This window comes from Thrips palmi, unplaced genomic scaffold (genome assembly GCF_012932325.1).
Source record: "Thrips palmi isolate BJ-2018 unplaced genomic scaffold, TpBJ-2018v1 HiC_scaffold_17, whole genome shotgun sequence".
Classification (NCBI taxonomy): domain Eukaryota; kingdom Metazoa; phylum Arthropoda; class Insecta; order Thysanoptera; family Thripidae; genus Thrips; species Thrips palmi.
In genome coordinates, this window is record NW_023144626.1 from 5,349,464 (window position 1) to 5,368,717 (window position 19,254).

The 19,254-nt window shown below is 62.4% G+C and overlaps 1 protein-coding gene across 1 annotated transcript in view; it reads right to left on the reverse strand.

The window, feature by feature from the left end:
* Positions 1–1,632: 1,632 nt before the first annotated feature.
* LOC117643965 (neuroligin-4, X-linked-like) overlaps positions 1,633–19,254 on the reverse strand; it is a 76,006-nt gene continuing 58,384 nt past the window's right edge. The window contains exons 7-11 of the mRNA XM_034383151.1: positions 18,835–19,051; positions 8,262–8,416; positions 5,958–6,076; positions 3,027–3,209; positions 1,633–2,582 (exon numbers count right to left, since the gene is read on the reverse strand). Of these exons, the coding sequence (XP_034239042.1) occupies positions 1,633–2,582; positions 3,027–3,209; positions 5,958–6,076; positions 8,262–8,416; positions 18,835–19,051 (1,624 nt within the window). The remainder of the gene's footprint in view (positions 2,583–3,026; positions 3,210–5,957; positions 6,077–8,261; positions 8,417–18,834; positions 19,052–19,254) is intronic.

Sequence of the window (19,254 nt, forward strand, 5' to 3'; positions counted from 1 at the left end):
AGTAGTGGATGATGACGGTACACCGGAAAATGTGGAGTCATGGCCAGTTAGGTCCAGCAGCGGTCCACGTAATTGGCGCTAAAACGGGCTAGAACGAGGCAAACGACCACTCTGCCGGCTGCGTCGCTTCGATCCGTGTGCGGACATGCGGAGGACACTGCTGCAGAGTGGAGGGTATTAGTTGTTTTTGTCGTTCTTCATCTTCTTGTTGTTGTTGTTGTTGTTGTTGTTGTTGTTGTTGTTGTTGTTGTCAGCAACACCACAATTTTTAGGAAATGATTGACGTGGCATACCAGCCCTTTTCTAGATGCCATTCGAATTCCGAAGTCCATATCTCGAATGACACACACCGGCGACGTACAGTCCGATCCAGAGAAGTGCTCCTCGCCTAAAAGTTAAAAAGTGTGAGGGAAAAAATCACACAAGGAGGAGTTTTGAAAATTCTTACCTTTATTCACACTTATCTTTTTTTGTTGCATATTATAAAGATCAATCTTTGAAAACGATAAAAACATTGTTAGACAAAGAACACATAGAGGAGAAGGATGACAAGTGCAGTCAAAGGAAACAGACAGCAGACGAAAAACTGCTACGGTACGTATAACAGATCTGGATATTTTATCATACACCATGGTAAGAAAGTCTGAAGTCAGTAACATCAATTCAGTTAAGAGAATATCTTATGATATAATGATTGTATTTCGGCGTTACGCGGGTGTGTCTTTACAAAATGCTTTTTCTTACTTCCATACAACATTTATTTTCTTGCTTCATGCTTATTTACCTAGGTCCACTTCAATTATATTTTGGCAAGAGTAGACTTTGAATGATCACAAAAATAATAATCTTATTTTAAAATTTCTTTTCCTGATCGAATCTTAATTTAACGTCGGCAGTCAAAAATAACAGAGTTGAATAAAGTAATTAATGTATATCTAGCGGCCGAAACCGAAAATTTACTTATTTTACTCCACACACTCTCACTAATGCATTCGCACGATAGGCACATAGAGACCACGAGAGAAAAGAGTAACACTACTCGATTCGTGGTCAAAGAATATCACAATTGTAAAAACACACAGTCTGTCACACGCAACTACAAAGAGCACGGGCCGCCTCAAACCACTCACGAAAAGGCGCTTTTTGCATTTGCATGGACGAGATGCTGCACTCCATGAATACATTTCCAAGCCGAGCCCCGGACGCAGCTCCCCGAGGACGGCGTTCTGACTTACAGTGGCAGTGGGCTGGCAGGGGGTGGGTGCAGCGTTTTCGGAAACACACACTGCCTACAGATCAGGCAATGTGTCACATACGCAGCGTTGCGGGAGAGAAGGGGGAGGAGGGGGCAGCCCTTTGGACAGACATTCACAGAAGTATCACTCACCCAACTCCAGCCCAATTTGCAGACGAGTTCGCGCACAACTACGCCCTTAAACTACCCCGTCAAACCCTCGTCACCGCCGGGGCGTCTCACAGCGTCCAGAGCATGGCGCGCGCGCTTTTTGAAAGTCCCGCGCACTCTGCGCCGACGAGGCTCGAGGCTCACAGGCGGATGAAGGTGACGCTGTGCTTCTTGGGCCGGGGCGTGGTGGCCGTCCCGCCGCCTTTGCCAGGCGGCGGGGCCTCATATCAGACACGCATCTCGCTGAGGGCCGCGGAGGGCATGCCCATGCCGCCGCCGCCGTGGGCGTTGGCGTTGTTGTGCGCGTTGGCGTGCGCGTTGTTGTTGGTGGTGATGGCCGTGACGGTGCCCGCCGCGCCGCGGTGGCACTCGGTGGGGCTCTGCTGCTGCTTGCCGCGCGGCGCCGCCGGCCCGCCCGACCTGCAGGACGGCCTCGGCAGCGACGAGAAGTACGGCAGCGTGCCGTTGGCGGTCGACAGCGACGTCTCCGCCATCATCTGCACGTTGCCGCGCGGCAGCGTGGACGTGTGCACCATGCTGCCGCGCGACGACCCCGCCGACACGGCCGGCCCCGGCGCCGCGGCCACCACCATGCCCGTCTGGAACATCTCGGGCGGCGGCGGCGGCGGCAGGTGCAGCACGTCGGCGGCCTGGCACGCCTGCTGCTGGCACTGCTGCTGACACTGGGCCTGGCACTGCTGCTGGCAGGGCTGCTCCTTGATGGTGGCCAGGTGGTACATGCCCGAGGAGTACATGGAGCTGGACGGGTAGCCGCTGGGCGGCGTGCTGGAGGCCAGCATCATGGCGGCCTGCTGCTCGCGCTCCACCTCCACGGTGGCCGACGGGCACCCCATGTACTTGCCCTTGTTGCCGGACGCGCCGCCGCCACCGCCGCCCGACTGCTGCTGCAGGTTCTTGACCTCCATGCGCGCGCGGTCGCGCTGGTAGTACACGCCCGCGAAGATGACGATGTTGAGCACGAGCAGCGAGCAGCCGATGGCGATGGTGACGCCCAGCGCCGTGCTGTACGCCATGGAGGTCTCGGCGTCCGCGCTGCTGCCGTTCACCGTGGGCTGCGTGTGGTAGTGGATGACGCCGATGCAGGTCGTGGACGGCGGCAGGTCCGTGGTCGCGGACTCGGGCAGCGAGATGTTGCCGAAGCGGCGGCCGCCCTGACCTGCAGACAGTCACAACGCATGAGGAAGAGCTTCCGTTTGCCGTTTGTTTTTTCGGCGGGAAAAATGCCCACGGCCGCCTTCGGATGATTTGAGCGAGCTTAGTTTCCGGAATACAAATCCCCGAACTACAATTTCTCCCTGACAAGCGGCCGGCCCGGCCATTTTGAACTTTTGTCGTTAGCAGTGGCGGCGCATGGGGGCGTGCGCTGCGCGCTCCGCCGCTCGCCCGGGCGATTTCTCATAGTTTGAGCGAAGGATGGCAGGGGAGCCGTCCGTCGTTCTTTCCTGCCGTCCCAGGACCAGCCGGCGTGCTGCAGCCCGGCCCCCGGCCTTCCCATTCACTCTCCCTCCGACAATCATTCACCGAGCGGCTCTGTCGGCCCGGCCCCAGTTCCACTACATGAGTGTCGACGGAAGAAGAAAACGTCAGACAAGCGACTGACCTTGAGCGACGAGGGACGGGCCGCGCACCAGGCCGTCGTACAGCCCCGGGTCGTGGTGGTTGCGGAACAGGTTGTGGCGGCCGACGACGTCCTCCATGCCGGCGCGGTGCAGCTCAGGGATGAGGCGCAGCCACACTGACAGCTGGTGCGCGCGGAAGTGGTTCTTGAGGCGCGGCTTCAGGCCTGCAACACGGACAGCTTGGCGTCACGCAGGCTGCAGGGCAATGCACAGTGGAGTGGGCCAAAACTCTAGACGCGTTTTGAGCTCCAGAGTCGCTAAACAGGACTCAACCTGAACGTGTGACCCCATCAATGAGTTGCTCTTCGAACGAGGAATCCATTGATGGGTTCAAACCCGTCTGGGGTTTTGGCCGCCTCCACGGTCTTCTGGCCCACTGTGCCTCGAGCGGCGAAGACACACTAAAAGAGGCGAGGCCACCTTACAGCTAGGCAAAAAGCCGCACTTTACCCTGTAAGCAGGCAACCTTTACTACATCGCCCCCTGAAATCGTCCCTAGATCCGCCCTGCGGCGGGGCGAGGCGGCGGTGCTCCGCTCCGCCCGTCGTCGCCTGTCGTGCTGTGCCGGCGTTTGGGCCGCCGCCCCGTCAGCCCGTCACACACGGCTCGGCTCGCTCGGCTCGCTCGGCGAGGCCGCCAAGTACTACCCGCAAAAGTAAAGTGCCCCCCTCACCGCCACCCCCTCCCTCCCCACGGTGCCATACTCCCGCGCGTTCGGCGCCAAAATGCCCCGGCGGGCCGCTCGGGGGCCGTCAGGGAGGCCCAGCCCGCGCGTAATACCCATAAATAAGTAAAGCCAACTTGAAAGCAGTTTTCGGGCCGCGCGCCGCCTGTAATGCATTTTACATCGCGCCCGCTACAATGAGAGCGAGAGAGCGCGCTGCCACACCCGCCGCGCCTGCAGGCTCTGCTGGCGGTGTCGCGACAAAAGGGTGCACCGCGGGGCAGCGAGCCGCGGCATGTGTGTGTGGGGGGGGGAGGGGGGAATAATGCAGGCTGTCAAACATTCATCACGGAGCACCGAGACTTTGTGGGGCATCGGCGTCCTTGACTGTGCCGTCGGGGTGCGCGGGTTCAAGGTCACCAGCTTTACGAGGGTCGTGTGCGGCGGGCCGACGGTCGTCGACGTCCCCGTCGGCGCTGCCGGCAGCGTGTGACGTCACGTCGTGCTGCCCGTCGAGAGTGGCCGCGCGGCCGGGCTGACGCGTCGTGTCCTACAGTGTGGCCGACGAGGGCGGCGACGACGGCGAGGACGGGCCGGTGACGAGGGGCCGTCGCAGGGAAAGGGTGCGCCGCCAGCACGGCCGCCGGGGCGCTCCGTCTCTCTCGCACTCCCACGGAGCACGCCACGAAGTGAGGAAGACAGGCCGACGGCCGTATCCGGAATCAGCCTGCGGGGCTGGCCGCCGCCAGGACAGAACGGCATGAATTATGCAGGGCGGCGACGTCGGGGCGTCGCGCCGCGGCCTGCTCCTCCTGCTCGTCCTGCTCGTCCTGCTCGCAGAAATTAAGGTGACGTCCTGGAAGGAGGCGCCGCTCAGCCAGCAGGGCCGTGGCCGCGTCCTGGCGGGCCCCGCCGCGTCCGCGCAGCCCTGCAGGACGGCCAGCCCGTCCGCACTCACCGCTCCGTCTCTCTCGCACCTGCCCTACGGGTGCGAGAGAGAGAGGAAGCAACGTTCAGAATCACCCTGCAGGCCGAAACAGGGAAAGCCCCGCGCGGGAAGTAGGCCAGGCGTGCCGATCAGGCGGCCCTTTACAACCCTCTCAAGGCCCTCCCCTCCACTCCCCTCCCTTTGCCAGCCCTTTTAATCTTAACGTGTAACGCGCACTGTGCCATGAGCGATTTCCAGTGGCGCATCAAGGCTGGAGGCTCCGGCCCGGAGGCTCGGCCTGCAGGCCGTGATGGCCGATGTCCTGATGGATGACATGGCTGTCGGCGCAAAGAGGCGGAATACGGAAAACGCTGCGCCAGCCGCGGCAGCCCAGCCAGCCAGCGGAGCGGGGGGGGGGGGGGGGGGGGGCGACGGCCCGACCGCCTACGCTGCGGAAGAATTTTGGGCCCCGGGAGGGGGAGGGGGAAGGGGAAGGGGAGGGGGAGACAAACTGGGCGACACAGCCTGGACCAGTGTAATCGGCAGGCGTCATAAATAACCGGGTACCGCGAGGGCGAAGCGGGCTGGGGCGTAAAAACACGACAAGTCGTGTCGGACAGGGTGGCCGAAGCAAGCAGGGCTTCGCCAAGGCGAAGAGCAGATAGTAAAAAAAAACGCCGGTCCTTTTCAAGCCCCTTTCACACGCGGAATCTACTGCCGCGATCCGCCTGGGATGCCGTGCCCGGCCGCGCCGCTGCGTATCCCGTATCCTAGAAGAGACTACAAAAACAACAGCAGGACGGTGCTGAGGCTGAGGCCGGCCGCGAGGCTCGCCGTCGCCGCGCTCGGCCGCTCGGCTCGGACGTGCCAGGCATCGCGAGCCCTACAGCAGACTGATTCCGAGAGTCGTTCCCGTCGTTCCGTCTCCCTCGCACTCGCGGGGCGAGCCGCATCGCGCCGCATGGGAGGGAGAGAGACAGAGAAGCGACTCGCGGTCTGCAGGCTGCCTCACAGCAAATGCAAGGACCGAGGAGGCAAGGACTGGCGAGGACTGGCAAGGACCACAGCCACAAGGAATACGAATAAGGGTGGCGGTGCGTAGGGCGGTCTGCACGGCCTGTACAGTGTGCCGAACTTCGACTGCTGCGAGTTTGCATCATAAACTAAGTGCTTTTTTCTCTTGCGGGGAGTACGCTGCGCGTACATTCCCCCACCCACTCCGACCTCCACCCCGTTTGGCGGGGGGGAAAGCCCTCCGTGCTGCGGCACTGCAAGACCATGGCGGGCGAGACCATGGCGAGACCGGCTGCGAATACTCACTGATCTCCAGGTGCTTCTGGTGGCCGGGGTCGTACTGCCCCCACGTGATGCCGCGGAACCTGTTCTTCTCGCGGGAAACGGGCAGCAGGGCGTCCGCGCTCGACGTCGGGTTCGGGTTCCTGGAACAGCAGAAAGGACTCTAGTGCCATCAAATTCGTAGGGCTGACTGCGAGGCTGCGGTTGATTTTCCATGAACAGGCGGATGGAAGGGGGAGTGGCAGACTAGCCGCAGTGGAGGCCACAGCGACGGTGGAGGCGGACTAGGCGGAGCGAGCACAGCAAGGCGGAGCGACGTGTGTGGGATTCGACATCGATAATGCATGGCTCGGTGACACTGCGATTGCACCGCCTTGCCAGGCCGTGCCGTCTCCAACGGCCGCCAGTCACGGACGCTTCGTCACGGTCTATATCGCCAGCATGCCGCCAGCGAGCAGCCGGCTAATGGTGCCCAGCCACCACACTACAAGGCCTTTATGCAAACGCACACGTCAAGGGGTGGGGTGGGGCGCTAGCGGTGGCCCTCTTCACTTTACTTGACGGCTTTGCATATGACTGTACTGTACGCCTGTTGCATCCTCGTCGCCCTCGCCTGGCCGCACCGCCACCCAGGCCGCCACCCAGGCCGCCACCCTGGCCGCCACCCAGGCCTCCACCCTGGCATCCAGCGCGCGGGCGGCACACTGTGGAACCGAAGACACGGGTTAGGCGGACAAGCCCCTGGTCAGGTTCAGAGCTCTACTCTTCTGGAGTGGGGCTCAAGTCACGAATGATAGCACCTTCGGATTACTCGTTCCAAGAAGCAGCTCTCTGGCTCCGTACGTGTTTGGTTGGGTCCGTCGTCTTTGAGGAATGCCGCGTCGAAATTGTGTCCAGTGTCGAGGCCGTCTGGACGGCCTGGGCAAACTGGGCGTCGCCGGCCCACAGTGAACCAGAAGAACGGTGGAGGCGGCCAAAACTCTAGGCGCATTTTAAGCTTCGGAGTCGGTAAAAGGGACTCGAACCGAACGTGTGACCCCACCAATGGATTTCTCGTTCGGAGAGTAATCCATTGGTGGGGTCACACGTTCAGTTCGAGTCCCTTTTACCGACTCTGAAGCTCAAAACGCGTCTAGAGTTTCGGCCGCCTCCACCGGTCTTCTGGTCCACTGTGCCGCCCCCCCCCCCCCCCACGACCCGACAGGCCTCAAAGGCCGCTACAAGCAGCGGGCCGCATCGACGGTGACGGACCACAATGCAGCAGGCCGATGCCGAACGCTGTCTCTCTCCCACCGCACCGCGCGCGCAGAGAGAGAGAGAGAGAGAGAGAGAGAGAGAGAGAGAGGAGAGAGAGAGAGAGAGAGAGAGAGAGAGAGAGAGGAGAGAGAGAGAGAGAGAGAGAGAGAGAGAGAGAGAGAGAGAGAGCGACGCCTGTTCGGAATGGGCACGCCCTGGGCCTGGGCCTGGGCGCGGCGTCGAGCGGCGTCGAGCCCACCCCGGCACCCCGGGCCCGGCTTTGCTTCGGCCCGATGGGTCTGGATGGGTCTGGATGGGTCGCAGGGTCGGCGGCTCGGTGGGTCGCGTCGCAGCGTCGCACGGCCCGGGCCTGGTGTCCCGGCTTTGCGAATTTAAGAGTAGCCTTTGCTGGTTAATTCATCAGCCTCTTTAGAATTCGCATCATGGAGTCGCCGGGCGGCGAGGCGACGCGGCAGCGCGGCGAGAGGCAACCCTTTGCGGACAACACGAGGGGATACATTACTGGAGGCCCTCATGACAAAGGTACGCTGCCATTTTTTTTAAATTTATTTTTTGATTTTTTTTGTGTTTAGAGCCCTTTGCGTTGATTGGCGTTACTCGATGCGGTCCGCCAACACAGAGTACTCTGATGCTGTGAGTACGTTCCGTAAGGACTCTATCTCTATTCTTCGCTTTGGTTTTTGTCAAGGAAACACAATCTCGCAGATAAGAAAAAAAGGCGGGCGTCTCTCTCTCTCTTTTTTTTGTTTTGACTGTGGCAAAAGAAACATGGATTAAGGAGGGGAAAGAAAATGGCGGCAGCGAGCGCAGCGACTTCTTCTTCTTCTTTTTTCTTTACAGTGCGGAAAGGAATCAAATTTCTCATTAAGAACGCGGCGCGGAGGAAGGAGTGCCTCGCAGCCAATTGCAGAGGAATAAAACTCTGGCGAGCTGTCTTCCGGTGCGATACGCAGAACGCAGCAACGCGCAGCAAGCAATAAAGGACTTTATGGCGGTCCTCGGGGAATTGATGCTACTGCTGCCTGCATTAAAGTCTTGTCCTGTCAAGCGCGAGGCTGTCGAAGTGCTTACCCGTTGCGCATGAAGTTGGACCAGTACATGATCATGGCCTCGGACAGCCCGGTCTCGGACTTGGTGTAGTTCCTGGCGAAGGGGCCGGGCCAGCCGCCGACCAGCGGCGCGCCCCACACGAAGGCCAGCTCCTCGCCGTGTGCCGTCCCCATCCGCTGCAACCAGAACAAAAGGCCCATCGTGGGCATGGCAGGCGTGGCAGGCAAAGTGGGAGATTCTTCTTCGGTCGGCGCGGTTTTCAGGGTCAACGGCCCGGCGGGGGCGAAGACCCTGGGTTCGACTCCCACCGCCGCTCCCGCGATGAGACTAAACCTCGGCTTGAATCGAGGATCTAGCAGGAAGGAAGGCGACTGTGAACAGCAACCGCGTCAGGATGACCGCGTATATATCTCCATTCCACTTTTCCCCCAACAGTGCCGCGCCGCCGGTCCAGCGACTCGCGGCGTTTTGCCCCGACCAAGCCGCGGTTACCCCACGCCGTCTCGTGGTCGCGCGAAGCAGCGCGGGGCACACTGCTAAAAACAAACTCACTCCCGACAATCTCAGCTGCCGCTCTGACCTGGATGCTACTTGCGTGGCCCCGGCGAGTCAAACCACGGCCCCTCCCCCCCCCCCCCCCAGCGCCATCACGCGGAGCCCCGGCACGGCCCGGCATGGCCCGGCCGCACCGCGCGCAGACACACCCCAAATTTACGGCGCGAAAATGCCGGTTAGAACGGCGGTCGCCTATTCAAAGTTTGGCGCGTAAACGCATGAAGCTGGTAACGCGGCGCGATGGCCTCACGGCCCGGCCGGGCCCGGCCAGCGCGCGCAATTTCTCATAATACCGACCCTCCTCGCGCCCCCCTCCTTCCCCCATCCGACACACTCACCACCGCAACCACTTTGGCGGGGGCGGGGGCGAGGGTGCCGTGAAAGCAGCGTCGCGGCGTGGCCTGGCGGGGCCCTCGGCTTTATTTCGGCTTGGCGGCAGACTTTATTTTTTTCCATTTGGTAAAGTTGGTCGCGGAACAAGGAGGAATGCGATGGTTCGCGGAAAGGCGCTGCTTCGGGTGGAGCGGGAACGCGGCGGGCGAACGCTCCACAGCAGCCACTCCACTGTGACGGCCGTGGCGCCGCGGCCAGCACACTGGTAGCGCCAAGCACGCCAAGTACACCGAGTGGGCGGGGTCGTGTCGCGCAGTGTCGCATCGCGCGCAGCCCCGCCGTGTTCCCGGTGCCGCGGTGCCGCCGGTGCCACTCGGCGGCGTGCCCCGCCTGCCGCCTCGCAGTGTACCGCCCTGGCTCACCGGCTGGGCCCCGCGGCCACAGCGTCGCCGAGTGCCGCCCGCCGTGGCGGCACACTGACGCATGATGCCTTACGGTGGCGGAGCAGGTCGTGTTCGGCAGTTCGGCGCGCCGAGTCCCAGGCCGAGGCCGTGCAAAAACACGGGTCATGCCACGCTCTGTCTCTCTCGCACCCCTACGGAAGGCCCCGTGAGTGCGACAGAGACAGAGCGACGGGACGCGGGACGAGTGCTCGCTCATTAACAACAGCAGCGTCCGCTGCCCCGCTGCCCTGCTGTCGGCGTAAAGTCGCGCCTGTTATTGCGGCCCGCTCGAAAGCAATACAGACGACGCCAACGGCGCGGCAACGGCGCGGCAACGCGGCAAAAAAAATAATATCCCGCTCCGCGCTTCGCTCCGCGCTCCGGTCGGATCGGGCCGGGCCGCGCGGGCCCTGACCTCGCCCCCTAACAATCCCATGAAGAGCCTGCGCCCAGCTTTGTGTACGCGTGGCTGCTGGTCCTCAGCCCTGTGTTCATAGCGCTCTCTCTCTCTCTCTCTCTCTCTCTCTCTCTCTCTCTCTCTCTCTCTCTCTCTCTCTCTCGGACCCTCGTCACGGCTGGACGCAATCCGCGCGCTTGGCCGCCGCCGAGCCGGGCAAACCAAGGCAACGAAGGCAGCAGCCCTGAAGGACTGCAGCCAACAGCGCGGCGCTAACTACGCCACTATCGGCCGCCCCGCCCCGCCCCGCCCAGGCTCGCCAACTTTTTTGTTTTTTAACTCCCGTCATAATAGTGCGCGCTGCTTTACGATCCACTAGACGCGACTTTTGTGTGTGGCTGTACCGCTGCGCCGCTGTAGGGGCGGCGTGGCCCGGCGTGGCCGCACCATAAAACTCGGGCATCACGTGCCAGGCGCACGGCTGGGCCCCCCTCCCCCTCCCCCCGGTGCTGTCAACACGCCACGCCACCGACACATTGTTCGAGTGTGTAGTCTTCCAGACGGTGTAGGCGTATGTAGGCGACAATCCCCCCCGGGGGCGAGGCGCGGAGGGCTGGAGGGAGGCAGTGGCCCCGATAGGGCTGACTACTACTGTACTCCTGTACAGTGTAACCTGCCGGCGGCGGCACAGCACAGCCCTTGGCACAGCCCGGCCCGACCTGGGCCGACCTGGGCCGACCCGCAGCGAGTCAGCCTGTGATGGCGAGGCTAGGCAGCCCGCCTCGCACCGGCACGCCGCAGCCACGCCGCTGCCTGCCTCCACGGCGCTGAGCCGGAGGGACGGCGTGTGCTGCTGCGTGCCCCCCCCCCCTCCCTCCAGCCCCGCATCACGCACGGCGGACGACACGTGAAAGATTAACGCCTGGCAATGTGGTGATGGAATTGGCCTGCCTTTGCGAACGGGGCCGACCTGCGGTCAGATGAGCGGCTGCGCTTCCTCGCTCTGTCCCTCTCTGTCTCTCTCTCTCGCCGCTGCGCGGGAGGCCGCGCGAGTGCGAGGGAGACAGAGCGCGACATCGTTCGGAGTGAACCGCCGCGGCACTGCAGTGTGCAGGGCGTACAGCGTTCCCCCGGGGGCACCGCGAGCGCAGCACCGCGGCTTTGGCGCTGCGATTCAAGAATCGGAGCGGGAGGGAGAGAGACTGTTTAAATAGAGCGCCGTTCCCGCTCCCCCCACACGGCGCCTTGACTCCGCGGCCCGCGACCGGCCGCGACCTACAGAGATAGGGATCGCACTTTTAGCATTGTGCCCCGCCGCGGCGCGCCCGCGCTGCTTTAGCGCTTCAGCATTCCATTTTCGGCCCGCCCGGTCTGAATAAACCGGGTGTGAAATTTCGGCAGCCCCGCCCCTCCCCTTCCCCTTCTCTCGCCGATGACGCGGTTTGTTTTGATTTCACTCTTTTTCCGAAGGCGTCGGGAGGCGCGCTGCTTTCGGAACGGCGAACCGAACCGAACCGGGCGAACCGCCGGGCCCGCACAGCGATCAGTATTTGTTCGAAATGGTTACCGATGCGAAGAAAGGATACGGGGTTCCCAGGAAAAGCGAACACCGCCGCCCCCTCTACGGTGCAGCAACGCAGCGACGCCTCAGTGACCAGAGGCGATGGAGCGACATTGCGGTTTTGATGGCAGACGCGTGAAAGGCCGTGGAGCGCACCTTTGTGAGTGCGGATACCCACAAAGCGTTCGGTTTCACGGAACAGTAGTCTCTGTGGTCCAACAAGTACCGAGCAAGTACATTTCAGCGCGCGTCATGAGCTCTGGCTGGGGACCCGACGACGCGGCCTGTGTGAGACGTGGGATCATCCTTCAGCTGTTCCACGAACGCTTCAGTGAAAAAGCAAAATCGGATCGGGGTCGTTCTCTTCCGATGCTCCACTTCAAAGCGCAATCAAAAACGACAAAAAAACGAAAACAAGGCGAAAACAAAGCACTCGCAGCCCACCACAGGCTCGGTGTTCGGCGCACTGACGGATCGCTTCGGCAAAGCCCGTCTGCGGTCTGGATGCCGGCCGGGCCGGTTCAAGGGGCAATGCAAAAGAATACATAAAGCGCGGTTGGCGGGACTCGCAGCGCAGCGCAGCGCGGCGGGCTGGAGCATGGGCTGGAGCTCAAGTGGTGCGGCGGTGGCTCCCCCGGCGGCCTGCGCTAAAAGGGCTAAAAGCCGCTGCGAGGGGCACAGGGCGCGGGGCACAGGGCGCGGGGCACCAGGGCAGAAGGGCAGCAGAGCTAGGCCCTCCGCTTCGATACTGTACCAGTGCCCCGGCCGCCCTGGCCGCGCCGTACGCTATTTTGGCTTCGGCTCCCCGGCCAACACGAATCGAGACGCAAAGCCTCGGCACCTCAAACGCACAGCCAACTCGTCGGCGAAACCGTCCGCGCCACTGTAAGTGCCCCATCATTGTGCTTCGTCAAAGGACATGCACGTGAAAGAGAAAAGACCGGTGTGATGGGCCGTGACCCTTTGATTCCTGCAGGCTGAGCCGAGCGGAGGCAGGCTCATTTTGAAAAGTCGCGCCCTCTCTCCGTCTCCGTCGCACCTCCGCGGCGGTGCGAGAGAGACAGAGCGATTCGGAATCGCTCGACAGACCATGCGGGCCGGGCGGAGCGCGCTGAATAGTAGGCGCACTTTACCGTTGCAGCGTGGCATAGTGGGTCGAGGGGTGGGGTGGGGGGAGCGCCCTGTGTGCAGAGGTGCAGTGTAGGTGCAGTGTTGGTGCAGGCCCCAAGGCTAACGGCCGCCGCCCATGAATATACGTTCCACCGTATTGTCTCTCGCACGATGTTCAAAATGTTCAGGATAGTTTTTTTTTCGATTCGACGCAGAAAGAAAAAGGCTCAGACTGCCTGAACGTCCTAACCTTGACTTTAGGTTTATTATTTTCGACTACACGCTCGATGAGCTGCGAAAAAAAATATAGAAAACAGCGTGTTGCCGGGAATCTCCCAGAAGAAAGATATAAAGAAAACGGCGAAAAAACAACAAGTTTTCCTATGGTGGATATCGTGTTCCTCGCGCTGTCGCTCGGCTGTCGCGCGGTTCGCGGCGGAGATGGAGCCGCCCTTCACTGCCGTGCGTCACTCGTCGCCGGAGAGGCTGAAGGGGGAGGGGGGGGGAACAGGTGTGCGGGTCGCCGCAGTGGAGCCGCATCCCTTGCTTAGGGCTGCCACTCCAGACTACGCAACTCCACGCCGCGGCCCGGCCCGGCAGGCCCGGCCAGGCCCGGCCAGGCCCGACCGCCAAACGAGGTCCGTTGTCCAAGTTTCACGTGCGAGTGACGTGATCCAAGTGGCAGGCCGACAGAGTTGGCGGGGCGGGGCGGGGCGGGGCCCGTCGAGGGGGGCGCGGTCTGGCCTAACCTAACCTGACCTAGCCTCGTGGTTGGTGGATGACAGCGCGATGCATGCGGCGCAGACAAAGGCTCTGTGCGTGTGTGTGTGTGTGTGTGTGCATGTGTGTGTGTGTCCTGGACGCGGTTCGCCACGCTGGCTGCATGCCGCGGCACGGTGTGGCACGGTGTGGCACGCGGCTCGGCGGCGCGGTGCGGCATGGGGAGGCCACATTTCGCAGCGTGGGTCTCCTCTCCCCCTCAAGCAACAGCCTGAAGAACAATAGCGAAGCCTGTGACACACAAACACACCCTCGTCGCCCTCGTCCCCGTCGGTCCCCGTTGCCGCCCGGTGCCATCCCGCTCCACCTTTACAGCATTCCACACGCATGACGCCCCCGCGCGGCCCACTGGCCGCCAGGGCCGCCAGACTGAAAGTCGTTTTCGTCGCTCTGTCCCTCTCGCACCTTGACGGGGCGGCCCATGAGTGCGGGAGAGACGGAGCGACGGAAACGACTCTCGGAATGAGTCTGCTGGCTGGCCAGCGCGGCGTGCTCTGAGGGCCTGCCGTTGCCGCCACTGCTTTGTGCGTCCGCGTCCAGGATTCCGAGAATGTCCGATGCCGCATTGCCCCACCGGGGCCCACCGGGGCCCACCGGGGCCCACCGGGGCCCACCGGGGCCCACCGGGGCCACCAGGGCCCCACGCAAAGGGAGCGCCAGGCCTGCATCTGCCAGTTACCGGCCGGCCTGCGGGCTGATTCGGACTAGTGCCGCCGAGGGGTACCTCACTTCGTCTAGTCAGTGTACACCCCTGACTCCAGTCACTGCCTCGTTTCAGTCTAGTCACTTAAAAAGCCGGAAAAACCACGTAAATTTGTCCTAATTGTAGTATTTTTGCAACGCATTTCGTGATATTTTCAATCTAGTCAAAGTAGAAATTGAGTATAGTCTCCAGTCAGTGTACACCTATTTTCGAGGTGAGGTACCCCTCGAGTGCCGCTTGTCAGGCTCTGCCTCTCCCGCAGCCCACACTGTACACTTGCTGAAGTTGTCACCGCGCGGTAAAAACGGTTCCTGGTTTCCACGGCGTGTGGTTTGGATCGAAAAGCGCCCTGCCCCCGGGAAGCACTGACTGTGGGCTCTGTTTTTGACCCGGGTAACCACCTAAACCAGGAGAGAGACAGCGACGAACCTTTATTTCCAGTGAGCCTGCCGGCGCGATGCTAAAAGCCATTTACTGGCGTGGATTTCGGCTATCGCCGCCCAGACGACCGTCCGCACCTGGCCGTGTTGTGTGCTTAACGCCCTGATCGTTTTATTTTTCATTTCGATTTTCATTATCAGATTCGGCACACCTCCGTCCTGCGCCCGTTGATGTGTTGTGCCGCCAGCAGGCTGATTCCGAGAGTCGTTTTCGTCGCTCTGTCTCTGCCGCACCTATACGGGACGCCCCATGGGTGCGAGAGAGACAGAGCGACGACCCTCGGCATCAGCCTGCAGGGAGCGATAAAGCCGACACGGCTCGTCATGCCAGATGTGTATATTCAGAAAAACGGGAAGGAGGAAGAGGAGTGGGGGAGGGGGACGCCAATATGTGGAATGGCATATTCGTTACGCTCTGTGAAGGTGAGCGCTAGAAATCCCGACCGCGCCCTCCATCGCCATCGGCGCCGTTCTCCCGGACCCCGGCGCCTCCACCAGAAAACTTACAGAGCAGGCCCGCCGGCCCCGCGGCGCCGCCCGATTGCTTTCATTACAGTGGAATCGGTCAAAAGAAGCCGCATAAACCCCTCAGCCAGCCTCCAACGCTTTATAATATCACGTTTTTCTCTTTCGACCCCTGGACCGGAGGCGTGAAAACAAAGAATAAAAAACAGACTGAAATAAAAATGAGCCTTTGCTGTCACTACCCCCGCCCCCTTTTCTTTGGGTCGGCCCCGCTCAACCTGAGTCGGCTGAAATGGAATTCATACAGTATCAGGCTAACAATATTTCTCCGCGTGGCCCCCGCGGCCCGCCCCGCCATGACGGCTCTAAAAACACTGGCGCCGATCCCAACAACGGCATGCGATAAATGGTTATCAAAGCCGATATCGCCGCCCGGTCGGGGGGGGGGGGGGGGGCAGGTGCAGCGCGAGCGGACTGCAAGCCAGCCGAGGTGAGCTGCCCGAGTCAGAGAAATGGATGGCCCAACAGCAGCCGCTGGTTTGACTGGCGCGAAAGCGAAGCCACCATCGCGTGGGAGAATTCTCAGTGCTTTATATCCGGGAGAAAAAAATTCTGAGAAAGATGAAATAAGATAAAAATGAGTGAACCCGGAGGATGATCCAAAGAATGTGGCCGTGGAGAATGTTTCCATTTTTCCGGGAAACATTCCCCGACATTATTGGCCTCGGCGCCACGCCCGCACCTTTGCATTCCTGGAGCCATCCGTTTAATTCAGCCCCCCGCCCCTTTCCCGAAGCGCGCCGCAGTGGCTGCGTGACGTCTCGGCGAGGTGGCCGCGCCCTGGCCCACTGTGGGCCGAGCCGCCCTGCAGAGCCCGTCCGTCTCCCGAACCGGTCCAAACAAATCGCATTAGCCGTCTGCAGACTGATTCCGGGAGTCGTCGTTTTCGTCGCTCCGACTCTCTCGCAAGCTGTGGCGGGACGTCCCGGGAGTGCGAGAGGGATAGAGCGACGAATCTCGGAGTCCGGCTGGTGCCGCCTTCGGCTGACGGCAGCCCGGTCGAGGACGAGGGCGGCACGAGCAATGGGAACGGGAAGGGAAGGTCAGCGGGGTCTGTTTGCGCGCTTGCGCAGCGTTTGCCGGACCGGCCGGGCCTGATGGGGCGTGGCTGCCTGCCTGCCTGCCTGCCTGCCTGCCTTGCCGGCTGGATGGCTGGGCCGGCCGCCCTGCAGTGGAGGAGACCGAGTCGTTACAGGAGGGCCAATCATACGGAGGCCAATCCCCGTCAACGAGTTTCCACTTCCGTTCAAGTGGGGCACCACCACAGCACCGCCTGGCTCTGGCCCGGTTCGCGGCGGGACAGCGACGCCATCTATTATACACGAGGCTGTACTCCGTGATTTTTGGTTTTTTGGTTTCTTATTTTAATTATTTTAGACTAAACTATACTTAAGATAAGTGTGCCTTTCTTATTCCGAGGATCTCGTTTTTCTGAGTGTACGAGGCACCTTGTGAGTCAAACGGGCGTCGTAGAAGTCAAACGAAAAGGGGGGGGGGCGTAAAAGTTCTTTTTCGATTTCTGCGATGTGCCTCGTTGTATGGAGTGTTACTTTCATAAAGCGAAAAGAGTACGTAGCCCGAACCGCGAAATTGCAGGTTGCAGTCTTGTCTCCATTTTCTGCGTTTAGCGACATAAACGGCGGCCCACGCAATGGGAAACACCCCCTCCTCGCTCGGGATCCATTTTCGGAAGGGACAATGCAGTCGGTCTGAATCGGGCCGCCAAAGTGCAACGCGGTGCAACACGAGGCGCTGCCTGCCTCCCCCTTGCAGTGCAGACCGACGTGAGTCCCACACAACAGCCGAACGAAAAAAGGCTTTCGACAAAGGGCTCTCCCGATAGGCTGTGTGTTCGCCCCCTCCTCCAATAGCACCGAGTCCGAGTCAGCCCACATCCATCATGCCGCGCGACAGCCTTGAGAGACAGGCCGTACAGAGAATTTGCGCGCGTTCGGCGAAAGAGAACGCGCGTGGCCGCCGTGGGGTGGGCACGCCGGGCACACTGTTAAAACGGCCGGGGCAGATCGCCCGCCCTGTTTGAACTGGAAATTATTCCCACCCTTTAGAGCCCCCGTGGGTGCCCACGGGGCCCACGGCCTGGTGGGGCGCTGCGTACACTGCAATGCCGTGCAGCGCAGGGCAGAGTGTTCTGCGACGGCCTCCTGTACCGTCGGTATGCGCGTGAAAGTACGTACTCGCGAAACGCACAGCACGGCAGCAGTGCCCGCGGGGTGGGACAGGCTTGGCAACGGGGTCAAACAATTTGCTGGGTGGCGCAGGGGCGGGCGCAGGGCCCTGGCCCTTAGCCAAACAAGGCCTATCCCCGCACCCTCTTACCTTGTCGTGTAGTAGCGCCCTTTTAATGCGAGCCAATAACACGCACGCGCGCACGAACAGGTGGGTTTGGGTGAAAAAGCGTGGCATTCCCGGCCGCGTATCTCACATTCCGACCGCGCCGCGCATGTCAAGGCCCGCTGGCACACTCGAAGGACGAAGGGGCGTCCTGCTTGCTAGTGTACACGGCCCGTCCGCTTGGCGCCAATTCGACTCGACTCGGACGCGTACAGTGGAAACAAAGGATCGAGCGGCGCGTCGGCTCCATTCAGTCAACTAGGCGGCGCCGCCGTGCCGCCGTGCCGCCCTGCCGCGCGAACAGATTCAGTGGCTTAGAAAAGAGAGGGCGTGCCGCACCGCGACGCCCGCTCGCCAGCCCCGCCCGCCGCGCCCGCCCCGCCCGCCCCCCCCCGCCCGCCCGCCAGCCCGCCCGCCAGCCCGCCCGCCCCCGCCCGCCGCCCGCCCGCCCCCGCCCGCCCCGCCCGCCCGCCCGCCCGCCCGCCCGCCCCGCCCGCCCGCCCGCCCGCCCGCCGCGCCCGCCCGCCAGCCCGCCCGCCAGCCCGCCCGTCCCGGAGCCAGCGCCATCCAGCAGCCAGCCCGCCAGTACATATGGAGAAAACCCCATCAAGGAGAGGGGAAATTGTGCCGTCGGCTACACTCTCGGGGGTGGCGGGGCGGGGTGGGGCGCGGCGGAGCACCTCGAGGCGTTCTTTCGAAATCCCACTGGCTGCCCTCACAACAATGACCTCGAGGCGCGGAGATGAGCGGCAGCCCGTTGCGTCGTCTGGTCGCGAACATTGAACAACGAGCATGGCAGCGAGCACGGCCGTCGACGCGCTGCCCGGAGAGGGCCGCAGCGCCACAGCGGCAGCGCGCTCTAATGGAAGCTCGTGATGCTATTTGCGTGATGCAAAAGCTATTACGCGAAGCCGCAGCACGTGCGGACGCAAATCGAGGTGATGGGAGCGGGCTTGGGGGGCGGCAACCGCCACCACGCCCGCCAGGTCGCCGTCGTCGCGTCCACCAGGTCGCCGTCATCGCGCCCCCCAGGTCGCCGTCGTCGCTTCCCCCAGGTCGCCGTCGTTGCGTCCCCCAGGTCACCGTCGTCGCGCCCCCCAGGTCGCCGTCGTCGCGCCCCCCAGGTCACCGTCGTCGACGCCCTCGTCGGCCCCCTCCCGTGTCGCGCCCCCAGGCGCCGTCTCGCGCCCGTCGCGCTGGTAGGGCGCCGTAAGTAGGCCCCCCGGGTTTCCGCCGTGGCCCCCGGCCCCTCGGGCGACGTTTGGCCCCCTGGCTGCCTCACCGCCGTCCGCCCTTGAAGGTGTCCCTAGAGTGGCCCCTGGTCGCCGGGGCCCCCCGGGGGTCGTCGGGCCGGGGGTTCCCCCGTCCGCCCCGGGGGCCCCGGGGGTTCCGGGCCCCCCCGTGGGGCCGGGGCCCCCCGGGGGACAGCAGGTCGGCCATCTGCACGACGGGGGCCACGAACTGCGCGTCGCTGAGCGCCGACACCGTGGCGTCGCGCGTGTTGATGGGGTGCAGCTCGGTGCGCTCCCAGTCCGTGTACTCGTTGACGGCCGTGGAGAAGATCTCGTGCAGGTGGTACGAGTACACGTTGCGCACGTACGTCCGGAGGATCCTGCGCATAGTGGCACCACGGCCCGTTAGACAAGACAGCCGTGCGAATTGCAAACGCGGCAGAACGACGAAGCCTGGCGGAAGGTAACAGAATAAGAGGAGCACTGCATAGAGGGCTGCTCGCTCCGACGGCGGGCTCAGTCCGTTCGGCCGCGCGTCCTTTGAAGCCCTCGGCGGCGGCGTCGGCACGACCAAACAGTCGCG